Source organism: Tachyglossus aculeatus, chromosome 3 (assembly GCF_015852505.1).
Source record: "Tachyglossus aculeatus isolate mTacAcu1 chromosome 3, mTacAcu1.pri, whole genome shotgun sequence".
Lineage (NCBI taxonomy): Eukaryota > Metazoa > Chordata > Mammalia > Monotremata > Tachyglossidae > Tachyglossus > Tachyglossus aculeatus.
This window is the reverse complement of record NC_052068.1, coordinates 31,300,323-31,321,601: the sequence shown is the minus strand read 5'-3', so window position 1 is coordinate 31,321,601 and position 21,279 is coordinate 31,300,323. Positions and strand designations below refer to the sequence as shown.

The following is a 21,279-nucleotide window of genomic DNA, read 5'->3' as shown; positions in this document are numbered from 1 at the left end:
GCAGTAGATATTTCCTTAAATATAGTTTTCCATGGTTTGGGGTGTTGTTTGTGTTTTGCAGTACCGCTGTATCTGATTATGTTCCATTTCTGGACTCTGACAAAGGACAATCAGTTATCTTTCAACGATGATCATTATTATATTTCTTAGTGCTTACTACGCGACAAGAACTGTTCTAAACTCTGGGATAGACACAAACTATTCAGGGTGGACACAGTTCCTGTCCCTTTCCCTCACAGGGCTCACAGTGTAAGTAGGAGGGAAAACTGGCATCGAACCCCCATTTTACAGATGTGGAAACTGAGAGATAGAGAAATTAAGCAACTTTCCCAAGTTTATCACACAGCAGGCAGCTGTTAGAGCTGGGATAAGAGCCCTGATTCTCTGACTGACTCCCCAGGCCCCCACTCTTTCCATTAGGCCGCACATCACTAGGAAAAAACCCCCCAGATATATTAAGTAAAAAAACTTGGGCTCAAGGTGATGGTTAACTTTACCCTACTAGGCCTTCAACCTTATGGCTGTTCTCTTTAACGCTTTTCTCTCTAATAACTTATCAATCCTCAAGAGACACTTGATTCAAGAGTTATGTTTTCTGCCAAGATTCTTTATGCAGCTCAGATAATTCCTTGTCTTGTCTTATGCTATCGAGTCCATTCCAACCCATAGCGACTCCATGGACGCATCTCTCCCCGAGCGCTCCATCTCCACCTGCAATCGTTCTGGTAGTGTAACCATAGAGTTTTCTTGGTAAAAATACAGAAGTGGTTTACCGTCACCTCCTTCTGTGCAGTAAACTTGAGTCTCCGCCCTCGACTCTCTCCCAGGCCGCTGCTGCCCAGCACAGGTGAGTTTTGACTTGTAGCATCATCATCATCATCATCAATCGTATTTATTGAGCGCTTACTGTGTGCAGAGCACTGTACTAAGTGCTTGGGAAGTACAAGTTGGCAACATATCCAACAGTGTAGCAGATTGCCTTCCACTCATTAGACACTGGCCAAGCCAGGGATGGAATGGGTATGCCTCTGCTTGACTCTCCCTCCTGTAGCCGAGACTGGTAGAGTACTGGAAACTCTCCAGGTGCGATCACAAGAGAGTCAGATATATCCTACCAATAGCAGAATACAGTCGGGTCAGCCTTGAATTTTATTTTCTGGCCTTTTTCAGTTTAATTTTGTGATTATGGATCCCTGCTGCTTAGTATTAAAATGCTTTTACTCATGAAGAAAACTATAGGATTTGGGGTTTTGTAGTGAAGAAAGGTCAAGAACAAGAAGTTTAATTTCTCAGTTTATGCCACTTTCAGAGGGCTGTCCAAATCTCCACCAAAGGCAGTAAACTTTATTAGTCAAAGGATGTCCTAGTAGTCTAGGATTTATTAGTAACCAGGCTGGACAACTGAACCCCATTGTTGGTAAAGTCATTGTGAATTTTGAGAATCAATGACGAGTTGAATTATATCATGTTTATGACACATCTTTTCCCTTTTTACATACCATTCCTCTCTATCACCCACTTCATCAAGAGGTAACTTAATTTTTTTTTACACTATTATTCTTTGTGAAGGAGGAGGTAACCTGGGTGAAAGGAAAAGCAATCTTCAGCCATCGAACCTATGCAGAGGTGGAAAATTTTGTGAAGTGAGGGGGCAGAAATCCTTGATCCCAAAAAGCAGCATGGCCTAGTGGAAAAAGCATGGGCCTGGGAGTAAAAAAACCTAGATTCAAATCCCGACTCCACCACTTGTCTGCTCTGTGACCTTGGACATGTCACATAACTTCTGTGGGCCTCGGTTACCTCATCAATCAAAAAGTCAATCCCATTTATTGAGCTCTTATGGTGTGCAGAGCACTGTACTAAGCGTTTGGGAGATTACAATATAACACGTTCCTTGCCCACAACAATCTTACAGTCTAGAGGAGGAGGAGACAGACATTAATATAAGAACATAAATTACAGATATGTATATAAGTGCTGTGGGATTGAGGGGGGGGTGAAGAAAGGGTGCAAATTCAAGTGCAAGGGTGACGCTGAAAGGCATGAGAGAAGAGGAAATGAGGGCTCATTTCCCAGGAAGGGCTCCTGGAGGAGATGAGCCTTTGATAATAATAATAATAATAATAATAATAATAGCATTTATTAAGTGCTTACTAAATACAAAGCACTGTTCTAAGCGCTGGGGAGGTTACAAGGTGATCAGGTTGTCCCATGGGGGGCTCACAGTCTTAATCCCCATTTTACAGATGAGGGAACAGAGGCAAAAGAGAAGTTAAGTGACTTGCCCAAAGTCACACAGCTGACAGTTGGCGGAGCTGGGATTTGAACCCATGACCTCTGACTCCAAAGCCCGGACAAGTTGGCAACATATAGAGACAGTCCCTACCCAACAGTGGGCTCACAGTCTAGAAGGGGGAGACAGAGAACAAAACCAAACATATTAACAAAATAAAATCAATAGAATAGATATGTACATGTAAAATAAATAAATAAATAAATAAATAAATAAATAAATAGAGTAATAAATATGTACAAACGTATATACATATATGCAGGTGCTGTGGGGAAGGGAAGGAGGTAAGACGGGGGATGGAGAGAGGGACGAGGGGAGAGGAAGGAAGGGGCTCAGTCTGGGAAGGCCTCCTGGAGGAGGTGAGCTCTCAGTAGGGCCTTGAAGGGAGGAAGAGAGCTAGCTTGGCGGATGGGCAGAGGGAGGGCATTCCGGGCCCGGGGGATGACGTGGACCGGGGGTCAACGGCGGGACAGGCGAGAACGAGGCACGGTGAGGAGATTAGCGGCAGAGGAGCGGAGGGTGCAGGGTGGGCTGGAAAAGGAGAGAAGGGAGGTGAGGTAGGAGGGGGCGAGGTGATGGACAGCCTTGAAGCCGAGGGTGAGGAGTTTCTGCCTGGTACGCAGATTGATTGGTAGCCACTGGAGATTTTTGAGGAGGGGAGTAACATGCCCAGAGCATTTCTGGACAAAGACAATCCAGGCAGCAGCATGAAGTATGGATTGAAGTGGGGAGAGACACGAGGATGGGAGATCAGAGAGAAGGCTGATGCAGTAGTCCAGACGGGATAGGATGAGAGCTTGAACGAGCAGGGTAGCGGTATGGATGGAGAGGAAAGGGCGGATCTTGGCAATGTTGGGGAGCTGAGACCAGCAGGTTTTGGTGACGGCTTGGATGTGAGGGGTGAATGAGAGAGCGGAGTCGAGGATGACACCAAGGTTGCGGGCTTGTGAGATGGGAAGGATGGTAGTGCCGTCAACAGTGAGGGAAAGTCAGGGAGAGGGCAGGGTTTGGGAGGGGAGACAAGGAGTTCAGTTTTGGACATGTTGAGTTTTAGGTGGTGGGCAGACATCCAGATGGAGGTGTCCTGAAGGCAGGAGGAGATGCGAGCCTGGAGGGAGGGGGAGAGAGCAGGGGCAGAGATGTAGATCTGCGTGTCATCAGTGTAGAGATGATAGTTGAAGCCGTGGGAGCTGTCTGGATTGTAAACTCGTTGTCAGCAGGGAATGTGTCTGCTTCATTGTTATCGCGTATTCTCCCAAACGCTTAGTATAATGCTCTACTCATGGTAAGCACTATATAAATGCAATTGAGTGATTGAATGAATGTGTTAAATTTGAGGTGTGGCAGGACGTTCAAGTAGAGATGTCCTGAAGGCAGGAGGAAACAAGAGATTGCAGAGTAGGAGAGAGATCAGAGCTGGAGATGGAGATTTGAGAATCACCCGCCTAGAGATGGTATTTGGAGTCGTGGGGGTGAATGAGTTTTCCAAGGGTGTCGGGGTAGATGGATAATAGAAGGGGACCTAGATCTGAGCCTTGAGGGAAACCCACAGTTAGGAGGTGGGAGGCAGGGGAGAAGCCCCCGAAAGAGAATGAGAATGTGTGGCCAAAGAGACAGGAGAGCCAGAAAAGGACAGTGTCAATGAAGCCAAGGCTGGATAATGTTTCTGGGATTGACAGTGTCCCAGGCAGGGTTCGACACCACCATCCTTCCCATCTCACAAGCCCAAAACCTTGGCGTCATCCTTGACTCCTCTCACTCATTCAACCCACATATTCGATCATTCACCCGATCCTGTCGGTTCCACCTTCACAACATCGCTAAAATCGCCCTTTCCAATTCATCCAATCTGCCACCACGTTAATAAATATTACTATTGGATGACTGCATCAGCCTCCTTGCTGACCTCCCAACCAACCACCTGTCTCTCCCCCCTCCAGTGCATAATTCACTCAGCTGCCCGGATCATCTTTCTACAAAAACGTTCAGGACATGTCACCCCCCTCCTCAAAAATCTCCAGTGGCTGCCCATCCACCTCTGTATCAAACAAAAACTTCTCACCATTGGCTTTAAAGCACCCCATCACCTTGCCCCCTCCTACCTCATCTCGCTTCTCTCCTACAACCCAACCTGCGTACTTTGCTCCTCCAGTGCTAACCTTCTCACTGTGCCTCAATCTTGCCTGTCTCACCGCCGATTCCTGGCCCACATCCTACTTCTGGCCTGGGACTCTCTCCCTCCTCAAATCCGACAGACAAAGCCTTATTAAAGGCACATCTCCTCCAAGAGGCCTTCCCAGACTAAGCCCCACTTTTCTTCATCTCCCACTCCCTTCTGTGTCACCCTGCCTTGTTCCCTTTGCTCTTCCCTCGCCCTCCCAGTCCCACACCACTTTTGTATATAACTGGAATTTTATTTATTTGTCTTGATGTCTCTCTCCCCCACCTCTAGACCGTGAGCTCGTCATGGGCAGGGAATGTCACTTTTTATTGTTGCAGTGTACTTTCCCAAGCACTTAGTACAGTGCTCTGCACACAGCAAGTGCTTAATAAATATGAATGAATGAATTAGGATGGAGTAGAGGCCATTGGATTTGGCAAGAAGGAGACAATAATAATAATAATGATGATGATAATGGTATTTGTTAAGCGCTTACTATGTGCCAGGCACTGTACTACGCGCTGGGGTGGATACAAACAAATCAAGTTGGACACAATCCCTGTCCCATCTGGGGCACACGGCTTTGATCGCCATTTTCCGGATGAGGTCACCGAGGCGCAGAGAAGTGAAGCGACTTATCCAAGGTCACACAGCAGACAGTGGCGGAGCCAGGATTAGAACCCGTGACCTTCTGATTCCCAGGCCCGTGCTCTATCCCCTATGTCATGTGTAGGGGGCAGAAGCCAGATCGAAGGACTGTGAGCCCGTTGTTTGGGTAGGGACCGTCTCTATACGTTGCTGATTTGTACTTCCCAAGTGCTTAGTACGGCGCTCTGCACACAGTAAGCGCTCAATAAATACGATTGAATGAACGTATGAATGAATGAGAGAATTGGAGGAGGGGAAGTGGAGGCAGCAGGCGTAGACAACTCGCTCAAGGAACGGTAGGAGGGAGATGGGGAGATAGCCGGAGGGAGCCTTGGGATCAAGGAGGAATTTTTTTTTTTTAGCACGGGGAGACAAGAGCATATTTGAAAGTAGTGGGGAAAAAGCCATCGGAGAGCGAACGGAGGAAGATGGCCGTCAGGGCGGATGGAAGGGACAGGGCAAGTGCTTCGAAAAGGTGCAGCACGAAAAGGTGAAGCAGCGTGGCTCAGTGGAAAGAGCCCGGGCTTTGGAGTCAGAGGTCATGGGTTCGGATTCTGGCTCCGCCACATGTCCGCTGTGTGACCTTGGGCAAGTCACTTAACTTCTCTGGGCCTCAGTTACCTCATCTGTAAAATGGGGATTAAGACTGGGAGCCCCCTGTGGGACAACCTGATCCCCTTGTAACCTCCCCAGCGCTTAGAACAGTGCTTTGCACATAGTAAGCGCTTAATAAATGCCATTATTAAAAGGTGCGAAGGGATGGGTTCAGAGGTGCAGGTGGAGTGGGGGGGCATTTTGAGAGAAGGCAGGAGTTTGACACTGCCTGTTCTCCAAGGACCTGAGTAACTGGAGGGAGCCCAGGGGTCAAGGGAGAGTTTTTTCTAAGGTAGGGGAGAAATGAGCATGTTTGAAAGAAGCAGCATGGTCTAGTGGATAGAAGATGGAACTGAGAATCTGAAGAACCTGGTTTGTAATCCCGGTTCTGCAACTTGCCTTGTTGTGTGACTCTGGGCAAGTCACTTCACTTCTCTGTGTCCTAGTTACTTCATCTGAAAAATCGGGATTAAGACCGTGATTCCCCCCATGTAGGACAGGGACTGTGTCCAACCTACATCTACCCTGAGTACAGTGCCTAGCACATAGTAAGTGCTCAAAAATACCATTATCACAAATACTAGATTACTACAAATATCTGGATCTTTCAATATATATCCAGCTAGATATTTGCCTTCTAGATTGCGAGCCCCCTTCTAGACTGTGAGCCCCCTTCTAGACTGTGAGCCCGCTGTTGGGTAGGAACCGTCTCTATATGTTGCCAACTTGTACTTCCCAAGCGCTTAGTACAGTGCTCAGCACACAGTAAGCGCTCAATAAATACGATTGATTGAATGAATGAATGAATTTGCTGAATGATTCAGATCTTTGTACTCATCTAGTATTTGTGGTAGTCATCAGTCAGGGTATTTGTTGAGCAATATATGAATATATACAATATATGGTATATATAGTCCTAATCATTCAGCATGTCTGTGTACCTATATGTACATAGAGGTGCATAGGTATATACATAGATAGATAGACATCTTCCCCGAGTCACGCTTTCTCCTCAGTAACCCGCATAACAAATAAAAGTGATATTTTTATTTTATTTTTTTGAGGGGGATGTATCATCGAGCGGAGACCTATCGATTCCGTTCCTATCTTGAGCAGTGGCTAGCAAATGGAAGGCACTCTGCTGCCGGTCAAAACTCACCTGTGCTGGGCAGCAGCGGCATGGGAGAGGCTGAGACTCTAGTTTACTGTACAGAAGAAGGCAACGGTAAACCACTTTCGTATTTGGACCAAAGAAAACTCTCTGGATACACTGCCGGAACGACTGCAGAGGGAGGTGGGGCGTTCTGGGAGAGATGTGTCCGTGGCGTCGCTATGGGTCGGACACGACTCGACGGCATAAGACAACAAATCAAGCAATTCATGGCATTTATTGAGCACTTACTGTGTGCAGCGCACCGAACCAAATGCTAGGGGGTAGTGATTAATTTAGGCCCCCATACAAAAACAGTAGTTCCTAGAAGGGGGAACCCTATATCTTAGACTCGGGAGAATCGAATAATAATAATAACGATGGCATTTGTTGAGCGCTTACTATGTGTAAAGCCCTGTTCTAAGTGCCGGAGAGGATACAAGGTGATCAGATATCGTCCCACGTGGGGCTCACAGTCTTCATCCCCATTTTCCAGATGAGGGAACAGGCACAGAGACGTTAAGTGACTTGCCCAAAGTCACACAGCTAAGTGGCGGAGCCGGGATTTGAACCCATGACCTCTGACACCTAAGCCCGGGCTCTCTCCATCGAGCCACGCTAATAATTCACATGGCCTTGCCCCACCTTCATGGGTGGGGTGGGGGGGATAAGGGTGGGCTGAAGCCAACACATTTAGAGGTACAGTAGAGGGCTGGCTCCTATCTCTTACGGCAGCTGCTTCTTATTGTACTCTCCCAACAGCTTCTTACAGTGTTTTGCACACAGTAAGCGCTCAATAAATCCGATTGAATGAATGAAGGCCCTTCACTCCAAAGATGCCGTCTCCATGGGAGGAGGTGGAGACCAAAGCCCTAGGTTTCCTGCTGTGGTGATGAAGCCATCGTTTCAAACCCCACAGCTGCTTGAGCTCAATTTCCTGGCTCACTCACCCTCGGTTTCCCACAAGACCCGAGAGCTTTCCCGCCTGGTTTAAAAAGAGCTAAAGAGTCTTTGAAGGAGGAGGATGGCGACGAGCGGATAGGGCACAGGCCGGGGAATCAGAAGGACCTGGGTTCTAATCCCGGCTCCGCCATTTGTCTTCTGTGTCACCTCGGGCAAGTCGCTTCACTTCTCTGGGCCTCGGTTGCCTCATCTGTAAGACGGGGATGAAGACCGTGAGCCCTATGTGGGACAGATGCCTGTTTACCTGTTTTGATGTCTGCCTTCCCGCTTCTAGACCATAAGCCCGGTGTGGGCAGGGATCGTCTCTCCTTACTGCTGAACTGTGCTGTCCAAGTGCTATCTATTCTATTTATTTTATTTTGTTACTATGTTTGGTTTTGTTCTCTGTCTCCCCCTTTTAGACTGTGAGCCCACTGTTGGGCAGGGACTGTCCCTATATGTTGCCAATTTGTACTTCCCAAGCACTTAGTACAGTGCTCTGCACATAGTAAGCGCTCAATAAATACGATTGATGACGATGATGATGAGTACAGGGCTCCACACACTGTAAGCGCTCAACAAATACGCCCGAATGAATGACGGGGACTGTGCCCAACCTGATGAACCTGTATCTGTTTCAGGGCTTAGGAGAGTGCCCGGCACATAGAAAGCACTTAACAGATACCATAAAAAACTAATCTATGGTATTTATTCATTCGTTCATCATTTGCTTAGTACAGTGCAAGCGCTTAGTACAGTGCTCTGCACACAGTAAGTGCTCAATAAATATGATCGATTGATTCATTCATTCATTCAGTCGTATTTATTGATGATGATGGTATTTGTTAAACACTTACTATGTGCAGAGCACTGTTCTAAGCGCTGGGGGGGGATACAAGGTGATCAGGTTGCCCCACATGGGGCTCACAGTCTTAATCCCCATTTTACAGATGAGGGAACTGAGGCCCAGAGAAGTGAAGTGACTTGCCCAAAGTCACACAGCTGACAATTGGCGGAGCTGGGATTTGAACCCATGACCTCTGACTCCAAAGCCCAGGCTCTTTCCACTTAGCCACGCTGGTGTGCAGAGAACTGTACTATGCGTTTGGGAAGTACAAGTTGGCAACATATAGAGACGGTCCCTACCCAACAGCGGGCTCACAGTCTAGGAGGGGGAGACGGACAACAAAACAAAACATATTAACAAAATAAAATAGAATAAATATGTACAAGTAAAATAGAGTAATAAATATGTACAAACATATATACAGGTGCGGGGGGGGAGGGGAAGGAGGTAAGGCGGGGGATAGGGAGGGGGAGGAGGAGGAGAGGAAGGAGGGGGCTCAGTCTGGGAAGGCCTCCTGGAGGAGGTGAGCTCTCAGTAGGGCTTTGAAGGGAGCACTTATTGAGTGCAGAGGACTATACTAAGGGCTAGGGAGCGGACAGTGGAACAGTTTCGACTGGGTAGCCTCAGCTGCTGGAACACAGGGCCTCAACATCCCTACCTGGCTCTTCTTCCACCACACATTCCACTTCCTGCTAGCCTCTCCTCCTCAGGGAACTTTGATACCACCGCTTTACTCAGCGTGGCTCAGTGGAAAGAGCCCGGGCTCGGGAGTCCCAGGTCGTGGGTTCTAATGAGAAGCAGCGTGGTTCAGTGGAAAGAGCATGGGCTTTGGAGTCAGAGGTCATGGGTTCGGATTCTGGCTCCGTCACATGTCTGCTGTGTGACCTTGGGCAAGTCGCTTAACTTCTCTGAGCCTCAGTTACCTCATCTGGCAAATGGGGACAGCCTGATCACCTCGCATCCCCCCAGCGCTTAGAACAGTGCTTTGCACATAGTAAGCGCTTAACAAATGCCATGATTATTATTATTATTATTAATCCCGGCTCCGCCAGGCTGACGTTCGTCAGCTGTGTGACTTTGGGCAAGTCACGTCACTTCTCTGGGCCTCAGTTACCTCATCTGGAAGATGGGGGTGAAGACCGCGAGCCCCAAGTGGGACAACCTGATCTTGTATATCCCCCAGTGCTTAGAACGGTGCTTGCACATGGTAAACACCTGGACAAATACCATATTATTACTCTCCTCTCTCTCATGAGTTCCAACCTTCTCCACTTCACCCTAGATTTGCTTCTCCCTGGAGGGAATGGAGTGCATTGTTGGCCACGGCTGAGCCACGATCCCGAGGGTTAGGGGGGCAAGCCCTGACGTCCCTGGAGCTTTTGCAAAGACCGCCTGCTTTCTGCAGCTGGAATGAGAAGAGAAAGGGAGAGAGGCCAGAGAGAGGCGGGCGGCAGGGGAGATCTTGCTCCCAGGCTCAGATGGGGAAGTGGGGAAGGAGACCGGCTGAGGGGGTGGGGGGCTCCCCGGGAAGATCTCCAGTGGCTACCAATCAATCTGCACATCAGGCAGAAACTCCTCACCCTGGGCTTCCAGGCTGTCCATCACCTCGCCCCCTCCTACCTCACCTCCCTTCTGTCCTTCTCCAGCCCAGCCCGCACCCTCTGCTCCTCTGCCGCTAATCTCCTCACCGGGCCTCGTTCCCACCTGTCCTGCCATCGACCCCCGGCCCACGTCCTTCCCTGGCCTGGAATGCCCTCCCTCTGCCCATCCGCCAAGCTAGCTCTCTTCCTCCCTTCAAGGCCCTACTGAGAGCTCACCTCCTCCAGGAGGCCTTCCCAGACTGAGCCCCTTCCTTCCTCTCCCCCTCGTCCCCCCTCTCCATCCCCCATCTTACCTCCTTCCCTTCCCCACAGCACCTGTATATATGTTTGTACATATTTATTACTCTATTTATTTATCTTACTTGTACATATCTATTCTATTTATTTTATTTTGTCAGTACGTTTGGTTTTGTTCTCTGTCTCCCCCTTTTAGACTGTGAGCCCACTGTGGGGTAGGGACCGTCTCTATATGTTGCCAACTTGTACTTCCCAAGCGCTTAGTCCAGTGCTCTGCACACAGTAAGTGCCCAATAAATACGATTGATTGATTGATTGATTGAAGACCCCTCCCACCACCAGGAAGGTCGCCTAAAGTCATGGTTCCTTTGCCCCCATCCGCCTCATTTATTCAAGGCCATAATAATAATAATAATAATAATAATAATAATAATAATAATGGCATTTATTAAGCGCTTACTATCATCATCATTATCATCAATCGTATTAATTGAGTGCTTACTGTGTGCAGAGCACTGTACTAAGCGCTTGGGAAGTACAAGTTGGCAACATATATACTATATATATACACTATACTATATATGCAAAGCACTGTTCTTGCCCACTCCCTCTCTCACAGGCCGAGCAGACCCCAAGATTCGCCCCCTTTCTGCGCCCCTCCCCACCTCCTCCTGTCCCATCCCACTCATCAGCTAAGTGGCCTTAGTCAAGTCACCTCCCTTTTCTGGGCCTCAGTGACCTCATCTGTAAAACGGGGATCGAGGCGGTGAGGCCCACGTGAGGAGCCAGGGACCGCGTCCAACCCGAGCTGCTCGTATCCACCCCGGTGCTCAGTACAGCGTCCAGCGGCTTCCCCTCCCTTCTTCGTCATGGTCCTGGGAGGCGGAAGGTGATGGGTTCTAACCCTGGCTCTGCAAGTCGCTGGGGGTTAAGGTCGGACGCCGGGATTAAGAAGACTGTAAATCCCACGAGAGACAGGCGCTTAGTACAGTGCCTGGAACACAGTCACCGGTTACGAAATGCCACTGTTATTATTATTCCGCGTCGCCTTCCTTTGCTCTCCCCCCTGCCCCTGTCCCTCGGCACTTTATATATGTATATGTATACACACACACACACACACACACATACATATAAATATATATGCATACATGTATGCATATGTGTGCGTGTATGCATACACATGCACGCACACACATACATATATATGCATACATATACGTATATATGTGTGCGTGTATGTGTATACATGCATGCACACACATACATATAAGTATATATGTGTGCGTGCATGCATATACATACACACACACATATAAGTATATATGTGTGCGTGCATGCATATACATACACATACACGCATATACATGAACACATATGTATTCATACACATACACACTCATATAAATATACATGCATACACATAAATATACACACACATATACACATACACACATATAAATATACATGCACACACATAAATACACACACACATATACACATACACACACATATAAATATACACACATACATAAATATACATGCATACACATAATTATACACATATACACATACACACATATATAAATATACACACATACATAAATATACATGCATACACATAAATATACACATATACACATACACACATATATAAATACACACACATACATACAAATATATACATATATATACATACACATACATATAAACATATATATGCACAAATATATATATACACATATATATACACAAATGTGTGTGTGTGTGCGCGTGTGTTTTGTTGTCTGTCTCCCCCTTCTAGCCTGTGAGCCCACTGTTGGGTAGGGTCCGTCTCTAGACGTTGCCAACTCGTCCTTCCCAAGCGCTTAGTCCAGCGCTGCGCGCACAGTAAGCGCTCAATAAATACGATCGATCGCTATGCACCATCTAATTGTATATAGCACCCGGTCACCTATAATGGCATTTATTTCTGCCGATGCCCGTTCCCTTGTTTCGGGGCCTGTGCCCCAGGCCCCGGGGGAGCGGGAGGGCGGGCCGGCCGGGGACGGCTTCCCTGGGCGGCTTCCCCGGGGGGGTCGCCAAGGGCTTCTCGGGGGGCTGTGCCGACGGCCAGGAGGCCTTCCCAGACTGAGCCCCTTCTTTCCTCTCCCCCTCGTCCCCCTCTCCATCCCCCCCATCTTACCTCCTTCCCTTCCCCACAGCACCTGTATATATGGATATATGGTTGTACATATTTATTACTCTATTTATTTTACTTGTACATTTCTATCCTACTTATTTTATTTTGTTGGTATGTTTGGTTCTGTTCTCTGTCTCCCCCTTTTAGACTGTGAGCCCACTGTTGGGTAGGGACTGTCTCTATGTGATGCCAGTTTGTACTTCCCAAGCGCTTAGTACAGTGCTCTGCACATAGTAAGCGCTCAATAAATACGATTGATTGATTGATTGATTGATTGACGGTAGGGGCTCCACAAATACCATTGAACGAACGAACGGCACCTACCAAACGCTTAACCCACCCCATTCTTCTTCTTCTTCTCCTCCTCCTCCTCCTCCTCCTAACGCTTAACCCACCCCCTTCTTCTTCTTCTTCTTCTTCTTCTTCTTCTTCTTCTTCTTCTTCTTCTTCTTCTTCTTCTTCTTCTTCTTCTTCTTCTTCCTCCTCCTCCTCCTCCTCCTCCTCCTCCTCCTCCTCCTCCTCCTCCTCCTCCTCCTCCGAGAGGCAGCGTGGCTCAGTGGGAAAGAGCCCGGGCTTTGGAGCCAGAGGTCATGGGTTCGAATCCCGCCTCCGCCACATGTCGGCTGTGTGACCTCGGGCAAGTCGCTTCACTTCTCTGGGCCTCAGTTCCCTCATCTGGAAAATGGGGATGACGACCGCGAGCCCCACGTGGGGCTACCTGATCACCTTGTATCTCCTCCCGGCGCTTAGAACAGCGCTCTGCACATAGTAAGCGCTTCACAAATGCCGCCATCATCATCATCCTCCGGGCCTCAGTTACCTCATCTGTAAAATGGGGGTGAAGACTGGGAGCCCCCGTGTGGGACAACCTGATCACCTTGTAACCTCCCCAGCGCTTAGAACAGTGCTTTGCACATAGTAAGCGCTTCACAAATGCCGCCATCATCATCATCCTCTGGGCCTCAGTTCCCTCATCTGTAAAATGGGGGTGAAGACTGCGAGCCCCCCCGTGGGACAACCTGATCACCTTGTAACCTCCCCAGCGCTTAGAACAGTGCTTTGCCCATAGTAAGCGCTTAATAAATGCCATCATTATTATTACCCCCTCCCCGCTCCTCCTCCTCCTCCCGTCCCGTCCCGTCCCGTCCCCTCCCCGCTCCCCTCTCCCCCTTCCCCCTCCCCTTCTCTCTCCCCGCCCTCCCCCTCCCCTCTCCCCCTTCTCCCTCCCCGCCCTCCCCCTCTCCCTCCCCTCTCCCCCTTCTCCCTCCCTCCCCTCTCCCCGCCTTCCCCTCTCCCCGCCCGCCCTCCCCTCCGTCTCTCTCCCCGCCCCGCCCCCGCCCCCGGCCGGCGCCGGCCCCGGCCCCGAGCCCCGGGAGCGGGCGCCCCCGGGCCGGGCGGACCCTGGGCGGACGGACCCGGAGCGGTGGGTCGGTCGGTCGGTCGGTCGGTCCCCGGAGCGGGTTCGGGGCGGTCCCGGCCGAGCCGTCCGGCCGGAGCTAAGGGCGGCCGGGCGGCCGGGCGGGCGGGCGGACGGCCCCTCCCTCCCTCCCTCTCTCCCTCTCTCTCTCTCTCCCTCCCTCTCTCCCTCCCTCCCTGTCTCCCCTCCGCCCCCCGCTCCGCCTTTGTCTCCTTCTCCCCAGCGGCGGGGGGGGGGGCTGGCGGGCTGGTGGGCGGGGAGCGATGCCCGCCGGCCGCCCGGCCCCTGCCCCGGCCCGCCCCCGTCCCTCCGCTCCTCCCTCCCTCCGCCCCCGCTCCCGCTCCCGCTCCTCCTCCTGCCGGTCCTCCGGGCTGCCCCGGGAGCCCGCTCTTCTCCCCTGGCCTTCCTGCCCCGCCCCCGCCGACAACATGGCCGCGCCGCCGCCGCCGCCGCCGCCGACACTGAGCCCCGCGGGCGGCCGGGCCTGAGCGCCGCACCGCTCTCCTCTCCTGCCCTCTGCTCTCTTCTCTTCTCTTCCCCTCTGCTCTCCTCTCCACTCCCCTCCTGCCCCCTCCTCCCCTCCCCTCTGCTCTCCCACCTCCCGGCCGCCCCAACCCCCGCGCCCCGGGGCCAGCCGGCTCCGGCGGCCCCGGCCTTGTTGCTAGCCCACTCGCCCGCCCGTTTGCTCGCTCGCCCGGCCGGACACTCCCCCGCTCGTCCGCCAGGGGGCGCCCCGCCGCCGCCCCGGTCCCGCCCGGCGGCCGGCAGGGGGCGCCTCGCCGCCGCCCCGGTCCCGCCCGGCGGCCGGCAGGGGGCGCCTCGCCGCCGCGCCTCTCCCGGTGGCCGGCAGGGGGCGCCAAAGGGACCGGTGGGCTCCCCCCGCCCCCCCCCCCCCCCCCCAGGGGCTCAGGACCAACCCCCTGATCCCCCTGATTCCCCATCCCTATCCCTATCCATCCCCATCCATCCCTGTCTCTCAGGAAATTGCCGGGGTGCGGAGGCCCGGGGAGGAGGACGAGGGAGCACCCGCCCGTCCCGGGGGTCCAGGGCCCGGGAGGCGTCCTTGGCCATGGAGCCCAAGCACCGGGAGCTGCTGGCCCAGTGCCAGCAGAGCCTGGCCCAGGCCATGACGGAGGTGGACGCGGTGCTGGGGCTGCTGGAGGCCGCGGGCGCCCTGACCCCCCGCGACCGCCGCCGGCTGCAGGAGGAGGAGGACGAGGCCGAGGCGGCGGCCGGCGGGGCGGCCGGCGGAGGGGCCAGGGCCAAGGCCGACCTGCTGCTCAAGCTGCTGCTGGCCAAGGAGCGAGACCACTTCCAGGACCTAAGAGTGGCCCTGGAGAAGACGCAGCCCCACCTGTTGTCCATCCTCTACCTGAACGGCGTGGCCGGGGGGTCGCGGCCCGCCGGGGAGGCCGCCGGGGAGTCCGCCGGTGAGTGGCCCCTTCGCACCCCTCGCTCTTCCCGCTCTCCCACCTCCACACCGGCCGCCCGTCACCCTCTTCCGTCTCCTTGGGAGGAGAACCCCCCTCCCCCCGTGCCCCGTGCTCCCACTCATCACCACCTCCCTCCGGGACGCGCCTCGTCCCACACGGCGTCTCTGAGGGCATCCGTCCGCGTGGTAAGGCAAGAGCGTCCCCTCAACTCCCTAAATTCTGGCATAAGGGGCGAGGCCCTGCCCTCGGTAAACAGTCCATCCCACCTCCAGGACCTGTTTGGCCCCTATGTCGATGGAACCCGTACTCTCTCCTCCATACTGTACGCTCAGTCAGTCGTGTTCGTTGAGCGCCGACCGTGGTCTGGAGACCACTGTGCTGAGCGCTTCGGAGAGCTCGGTGTAATAGAGTCGGTAGACGCGTTATTATTATGGCATTTGGTAAGTGCTTATTACTTGCGAGGCACTGGGGTAGATACGAGGTCGTCGGGTTGCCCCACGTGGGGCTCGCCGTCTCGATCCCCATTTTACAGATGAGGGAACTGAGGCACAGAGAAGTTAAGCGACGAGGGAACTGAGGCACAGAGAAGTTGAGCGACGAGGGAACTGAGGCACAGAGAAATTGAGCGACGAGGGAACTGAGACACAGAGAAGTTGAGCGACGAGGGAACTGAGGCACAGAGAAGTTGAGCGACGAGGGAACTGAGGCACAGAGAAGTTGAGCGACGAGGGAACTGAGGCACAGAGAAGTTGAGCGACGAGGGAACTGAGGCACAGAGAAGTTGAGCGACGAGGGAACCGAGGCGCAGAGAAGTTGAGCGACGAGGGAACTGAGGCACAGAGAAGTTAAGCGACGAGGGAACTGAGGCACAGAGAAGTTGAGCGACGAGGGAACTGAGGCACAGAGAAGTTGAGCGACGAGGGAACTGAGGCACAGAGAAGTTGAGCGACGAGGGAACTGAGGCACAGAGAAGTTAAGCGTCCTCCCCAAAGTCCCCCAGCAGACCAGTGGCGGACCCGGGATTAGATCCCACATCCTTTGACTCCCAAACCCGGGCTCTTTCCACTGGGCTATGCTGCTTCTCCCCCTGCCCACAGTGAGTTTACAGTCTAGAGGGGAAGACGGAAGTTAATATACATTGTTACTTTTTCCCCGGGAACCGGTGAACCAGCAGCCGGTATGGGGTTGTTAGACTTGGGTGCTCCGGCGCCCATTTAATGGTAGTAATAACAGTGGTATTTACTAAGTGCTTACCACGTGCCAAGTGCTATGCCAAGTGTCGGACTGGGTCCGAGACCATCAGGTGGACGCAGTTTCTGTCCTACCCGGGGCTCGTCGTCTCAGGAGAATGGAGGAGATTCTGAATGCTCATTGTACAGATAAAGAATCTGAGGCTCAGAGAAGGTGAAGTGACTTGACCAAGGTCACACGGCGGGTGGTGGAGCTGGGATTGGAACTGAGGTCCTCTGTCGTCCAGGCCCGTGCTCTTTCCACCCGGCCACACTGCCTTTTCCCGTCTGGGAAAGAAGGCTGAAGAGTGGGGTGGAAAGGGCCCACCCCTAGTTCTGAATCGCAGCATTAGCAGGAGACAGTGCTGCGGTCCTTGAGTGTGGTTCCCCCCAGCACCTGATCAGAACTAAGCTTTTCCCCTCCCCAGATATCCCCCAGAACTTCTTCAGACAATGATCATTTCAGTGTTGGGTGAGTCCGATTGCCCCTGGGGTAATGTTGGAGTGGTGGCTTTGGGAGTGGAAGAAGTCACAGTGGTTTCCGCCCTTGAGTCAGGCAATGATGCTGAACTAGGGAGGACAGGAGTCGGTTGTCTGGCTGGTTGTGAGTGGATGGCCCAACTGTGCACAATGGGTTTTTCCTCTTTTTTGGAGTTGTGAATTAGCCTAAAACATGGGGGAGGGGAGCGACTTCCAGGCGGAGGAGTGCGAGGGGGCTTAATGACACACAGAGCGGGAAGCCAGCCGGGAACTGGCAAGGAGCCAGGGGCAGTTTCTTGATTTATGGAATTTGTGTGTGTGTGTGTGTGTGTGTGTGTGTGTGTGTGAGAGAGAGAGAGAGAGAGAGAGAGAGAGAGAGCGAGAGAGAGCGAGATTAATTAAAATGTTAAAAAAGAAACATAGTGAATGAGTGCGTTTCTTAAGGCCTCAGAAATGCATCAGGGCCCATTTTAGACACAGAGCTTTTAAACGGCCCCCTCTGCTAGTCAACACTTTTAACATGTCTAAAATCAGGAATCAATCAATTGATCGGTCGTATTTATCGAGCGCTTACTGGGTACGCAGCACCGTACGATTTGCTTGGGAGAGTACTTTATATCAGAGTTGGTCGACGCATTCCCTGCCCAGAATGAGCTCACAGTCGAGAGGGGGAGGCAGACAATAATACAGATGTGCAAATTACGGATATGTACATGAGTGCTGTGGGGGTGAATAAAGGAAACAAATCCGAGTGAGGCAGAAGGGAGGGGGAGAAGAGAAGACCCCAAGTCCCCTACCAAGACGGCTACCTTTTCTAGGGGGCAGCTGGGAAAAAGAATGGAGAAATAATGCTGAAAGGGAATGTGCCGTTAAAGCCCTGCCCATTAAAACGCTTGTTTTTACCCTCTGAAGTGTGCAAATGGTCTCTGCCTCGTTGTACAGCAGAGGAAATTGGAACCCCCAAAACAGTCAAGTTTACGTGATCAAGGTCACCCAGTGAGTGAGTCAGCTGGAGGTAGAACCCTCCCACCCTCCTCCCCGCCCTGCCCTGGGGCTTCTGACTCCAAAGCTCTTTTCATTAGACCCCACCACAGTGTTTCTGTCCTACACAGTGGATGATAATATTATACATCGTACCTGTGGTAAACGTAATCTTGCGTTTGGAAGCAATTATTTCAGCGTCTCCCCTCCTAGGTTGTAAGGTCCTTGGGTAGGAATCATTTCGACTCATTGTGTCATACTCTCCCAAATGCTTAGTCTAGTGCTCTGCCCATGGAAAGCACTGAAATACTACTACTACTACTACTACTAATGACAGCATTTATTAAGCGCTTACTATGTGCAAAGCACTGTTCTAAGGGCTGGGGAGGTTACAGGGTGATGAGGTTGTCCCACGGGGGGCTCACAGTCGTAATCCCCATTTTCCAGATGAGGGAACTGAGGCCCAGAGAAGTGAAGTGACTTGCCCAAAGTCACACAGCTGACAATTGGCGGAGCCGGGATTTGAACCCGTGACCTCTGACTCCAAAGCCCGGGCTCTTTCCACTGTGCCACGCTGCTTCTCTATTGATCAAATCGATGCTTTTAAAAATGGTTTTGAAGGTGCCATGGGGCTTGAGGTTTTCTCAGCATTAATAATTACAGCGCATAGACTTGTCCAGGTCTTTTGTCCAGGTAACCTGTCCAGGTATTCTTTAGGCCTTATTGATGATGAGTACTTTGTGAGCTCTTTTGTGAGCTCTGTGAGGGCAGGAGGAACTGTGTCCAATTTCTCTCCCCGTTTCTCCAAGTGTCTAGTATAGGGTTCTGGACCGTAGACCTGCGGTAAGTAAATTTAGTGTTGATCCCAGGGGTGAGGTAGGGGTAAGGTAAATCCAGCTAACAAAAGTGGATTTAAAACAAATCAGGAAGTTCTAAAGAATGAAAATCCATTTAAAAAGCTCACACTGAATTGCACAATTAATCTAACCTTACTCTTGCTCTTAATGTCACTTAATGCCTAAAAATGAGATCTGTGGTTTTTCTTTATTAAATTACTCTTCTCCCCTCCCACCCCCAGCCACCTAAACCTTCCCATTCTTTCTTTCATTCCAATTCTATTCAGTTTTAGCAACTCATTTTTGCCTTGGGCCCTCAACTCAATTGTCAGTTATCTGTGAATGGTGAATGAAGCCTATCTTCTCTAGGGAGAAGTAATAGTAATCATCATCATCATCACACTTAGTTGAGCGCTTACTACATAACAAGCACTGTACTAAATGCTGGGGTAGACACAAGAGAAGCAGGTCCCCGTTGGGGCTCGCTTTCCAAGTAGGAGGTAAAGCAGGTATTGAATCCCCATTTTGCAGATGAGGGAACTGAGGCACAGAGAAGTGAAGTTGTTTGCCCAAGGGCACCCAGCAGGTGAGCGGCAGAGCTGGGGTTAGAACCTGGTCTTCTGACCACCACCGGCCGTACTCTTTCCGCTAGGGCATGGTACTTCTCTTAAAGTGGAAGTAGCTAGGAAGAAATGTCATTTCTGCATTAGACCAACAGATCATTCAGCCCAGTGTGCTGTCTCCTACACTGCCATCAGGATGCTTGAAGGAACTATGGTTGCTCTCCTTGAGAGCCATCTTAACGTTGAAGGAAGCAGCGTGGCCTAGTGGAGAGAACACGGCCCCGGGAGTCGGAGGACCTGGGTTCTAACCTTTACTCTCCGATTTGCTTGTTATGTGACCTTGGGTAAGTCACTTAATTTTTCTGTACCTCTGTTTCCTCATCTACAAAATGGAGATTCAGTATCTGCTGTCCTTCCTACTTAGACTGTGAGCCCCATGAGGGTCAGAGACTATAACCAACCTGATTCTCGTATATCTACATCAGAGCAATGCACGTTGCTTGTAGTGCTTAGCAAATGCCATTATTATCATTATTAACTTTTCCCCCCCAACCCATTATGGACTACTCGCCTATGAATTTATCTCAACCCCTCTGGAATATACTGCTATTTAGTATATTCAGGACATCCTCTTCGGGCAATGGGTTCCATATGTTTATCCCGCACAGTACGAAGACGTATTTCCCTTTTTTTCTTTTGAAGCTGCCGCCTTCAAGCTTAAGTTTTGCCCCTTTGCCCTAATGTGCTGAAATCTGGCAAAGAGTGTTTCCATGTGTGCCCTGTCCATTCATGATCTCACCGAATTGAACTTTCATAATTTCTCCCTGGAGAGATGTTCTTCAGTTTACTCCCCCGCCTTTTTTTTTTCCAAATGGTGTCTGATACCGTACTAAGCACTGGGCTAGATACAGGTTAATCAAGTTGAACATAGTCCATATCCCACACGGGGTTCACAGTCTTAATCCTCGTTTTACAGCTGAGGTAACTGAGGCACAGAGAAGTGAAACGACTGCTCCAGGTCATACAGCAGACAAGCAGAGCTGGGATTTGAACCCCTCTTCCTATAGTTTTTTTTTTGGTTGTTTTTTTTTTAGTTTTTATGCCGATGCTTTCAATAAAATGTTCCCGATCATCCAAAGTGACCAAGCCTCCATAAGCTCGAACTCTCCTGGAAGTGAATCAGCGTTAGCAACTCTTTTCCAGCCATCGGTTTATTTTGGTCCTAAGCAAGTAACTCTCAGCCAGATTGTCCTAATTCGTCAGCCATGTATTTCACCGGCATCATCGTCAGCAGCGTTTATTGAGCGCCTGCTGTGCACAGAGAACCGTCTCAGTCAACTGGCAACATACGATAAAGGTGAAAGACTTGATCTTGAGTTTAGCAGCGTGGCTCAATGGAAAGAGCACAGGCTTGGGAGTCAGAGGTCATGGGTTCAAATTCTGGCTCCACCAGTTGTCAGCTGTGCGACCTTGAGCGCTTACTTCTCTGTGCCTGTTACCTCATCTGTAAAATGGGGATTAAGACTGTGAGCCCCACGTGGGACAACCTGATCACCTTGTATCCCCCCAGCGCTTAGAACAGTGCTTTGCACATAGTAAATGCTTAACAAATGCCATTATTATTATTATTATTATAATCTAATCCAGGAGACAAGTATACCCGAATTGCCAAATATACAATAAGT

At 51.0% G+C, this 21,279-nt stretch overlaps 1 protein-coding gene and 1 non-coding gene across 8 annotated transcripts in view; one reads left to right on the top strand and one right to left on the bottom strand.

Moving 5' to 3' along the window:
- Positions 1–963: 963 nt before the first annotated feature.
- LOC119926180 lies at positions 964–1,101 on the bottom strand. The gene has a single exon (XR_005450078.1). It is a non-coding gene; the product is annotated as a small nucleolar RNA SNORA7 (small nucleolar RNA).
- A 13,965-nt stretch (positions 1,102–15,066) lies between these two features.
- DLG5 (discs large MAGUK scaffold protein 5) overlaps positions 15,067–21,279 on the top strand; it is a 177,243-nt gene continuing 171,030 nt past the window's right edge. For all 7 annotated transcript variants that reach the window (XM_038744424.1, XM_038744428.1, XM_038744426.1 and 4 more), the window contains exon 1: positions 15,067–15,502. In XM_038744424.1, coding sequence (XP_038600352.1) covers positions 15,142–15,502 — 361 coding nt within the window. In that variant the 5' untranslated portion in view covers positions 15,067–15,141. The remainder of the gene's footprint in view (positions 15,503–21,279) is intronic.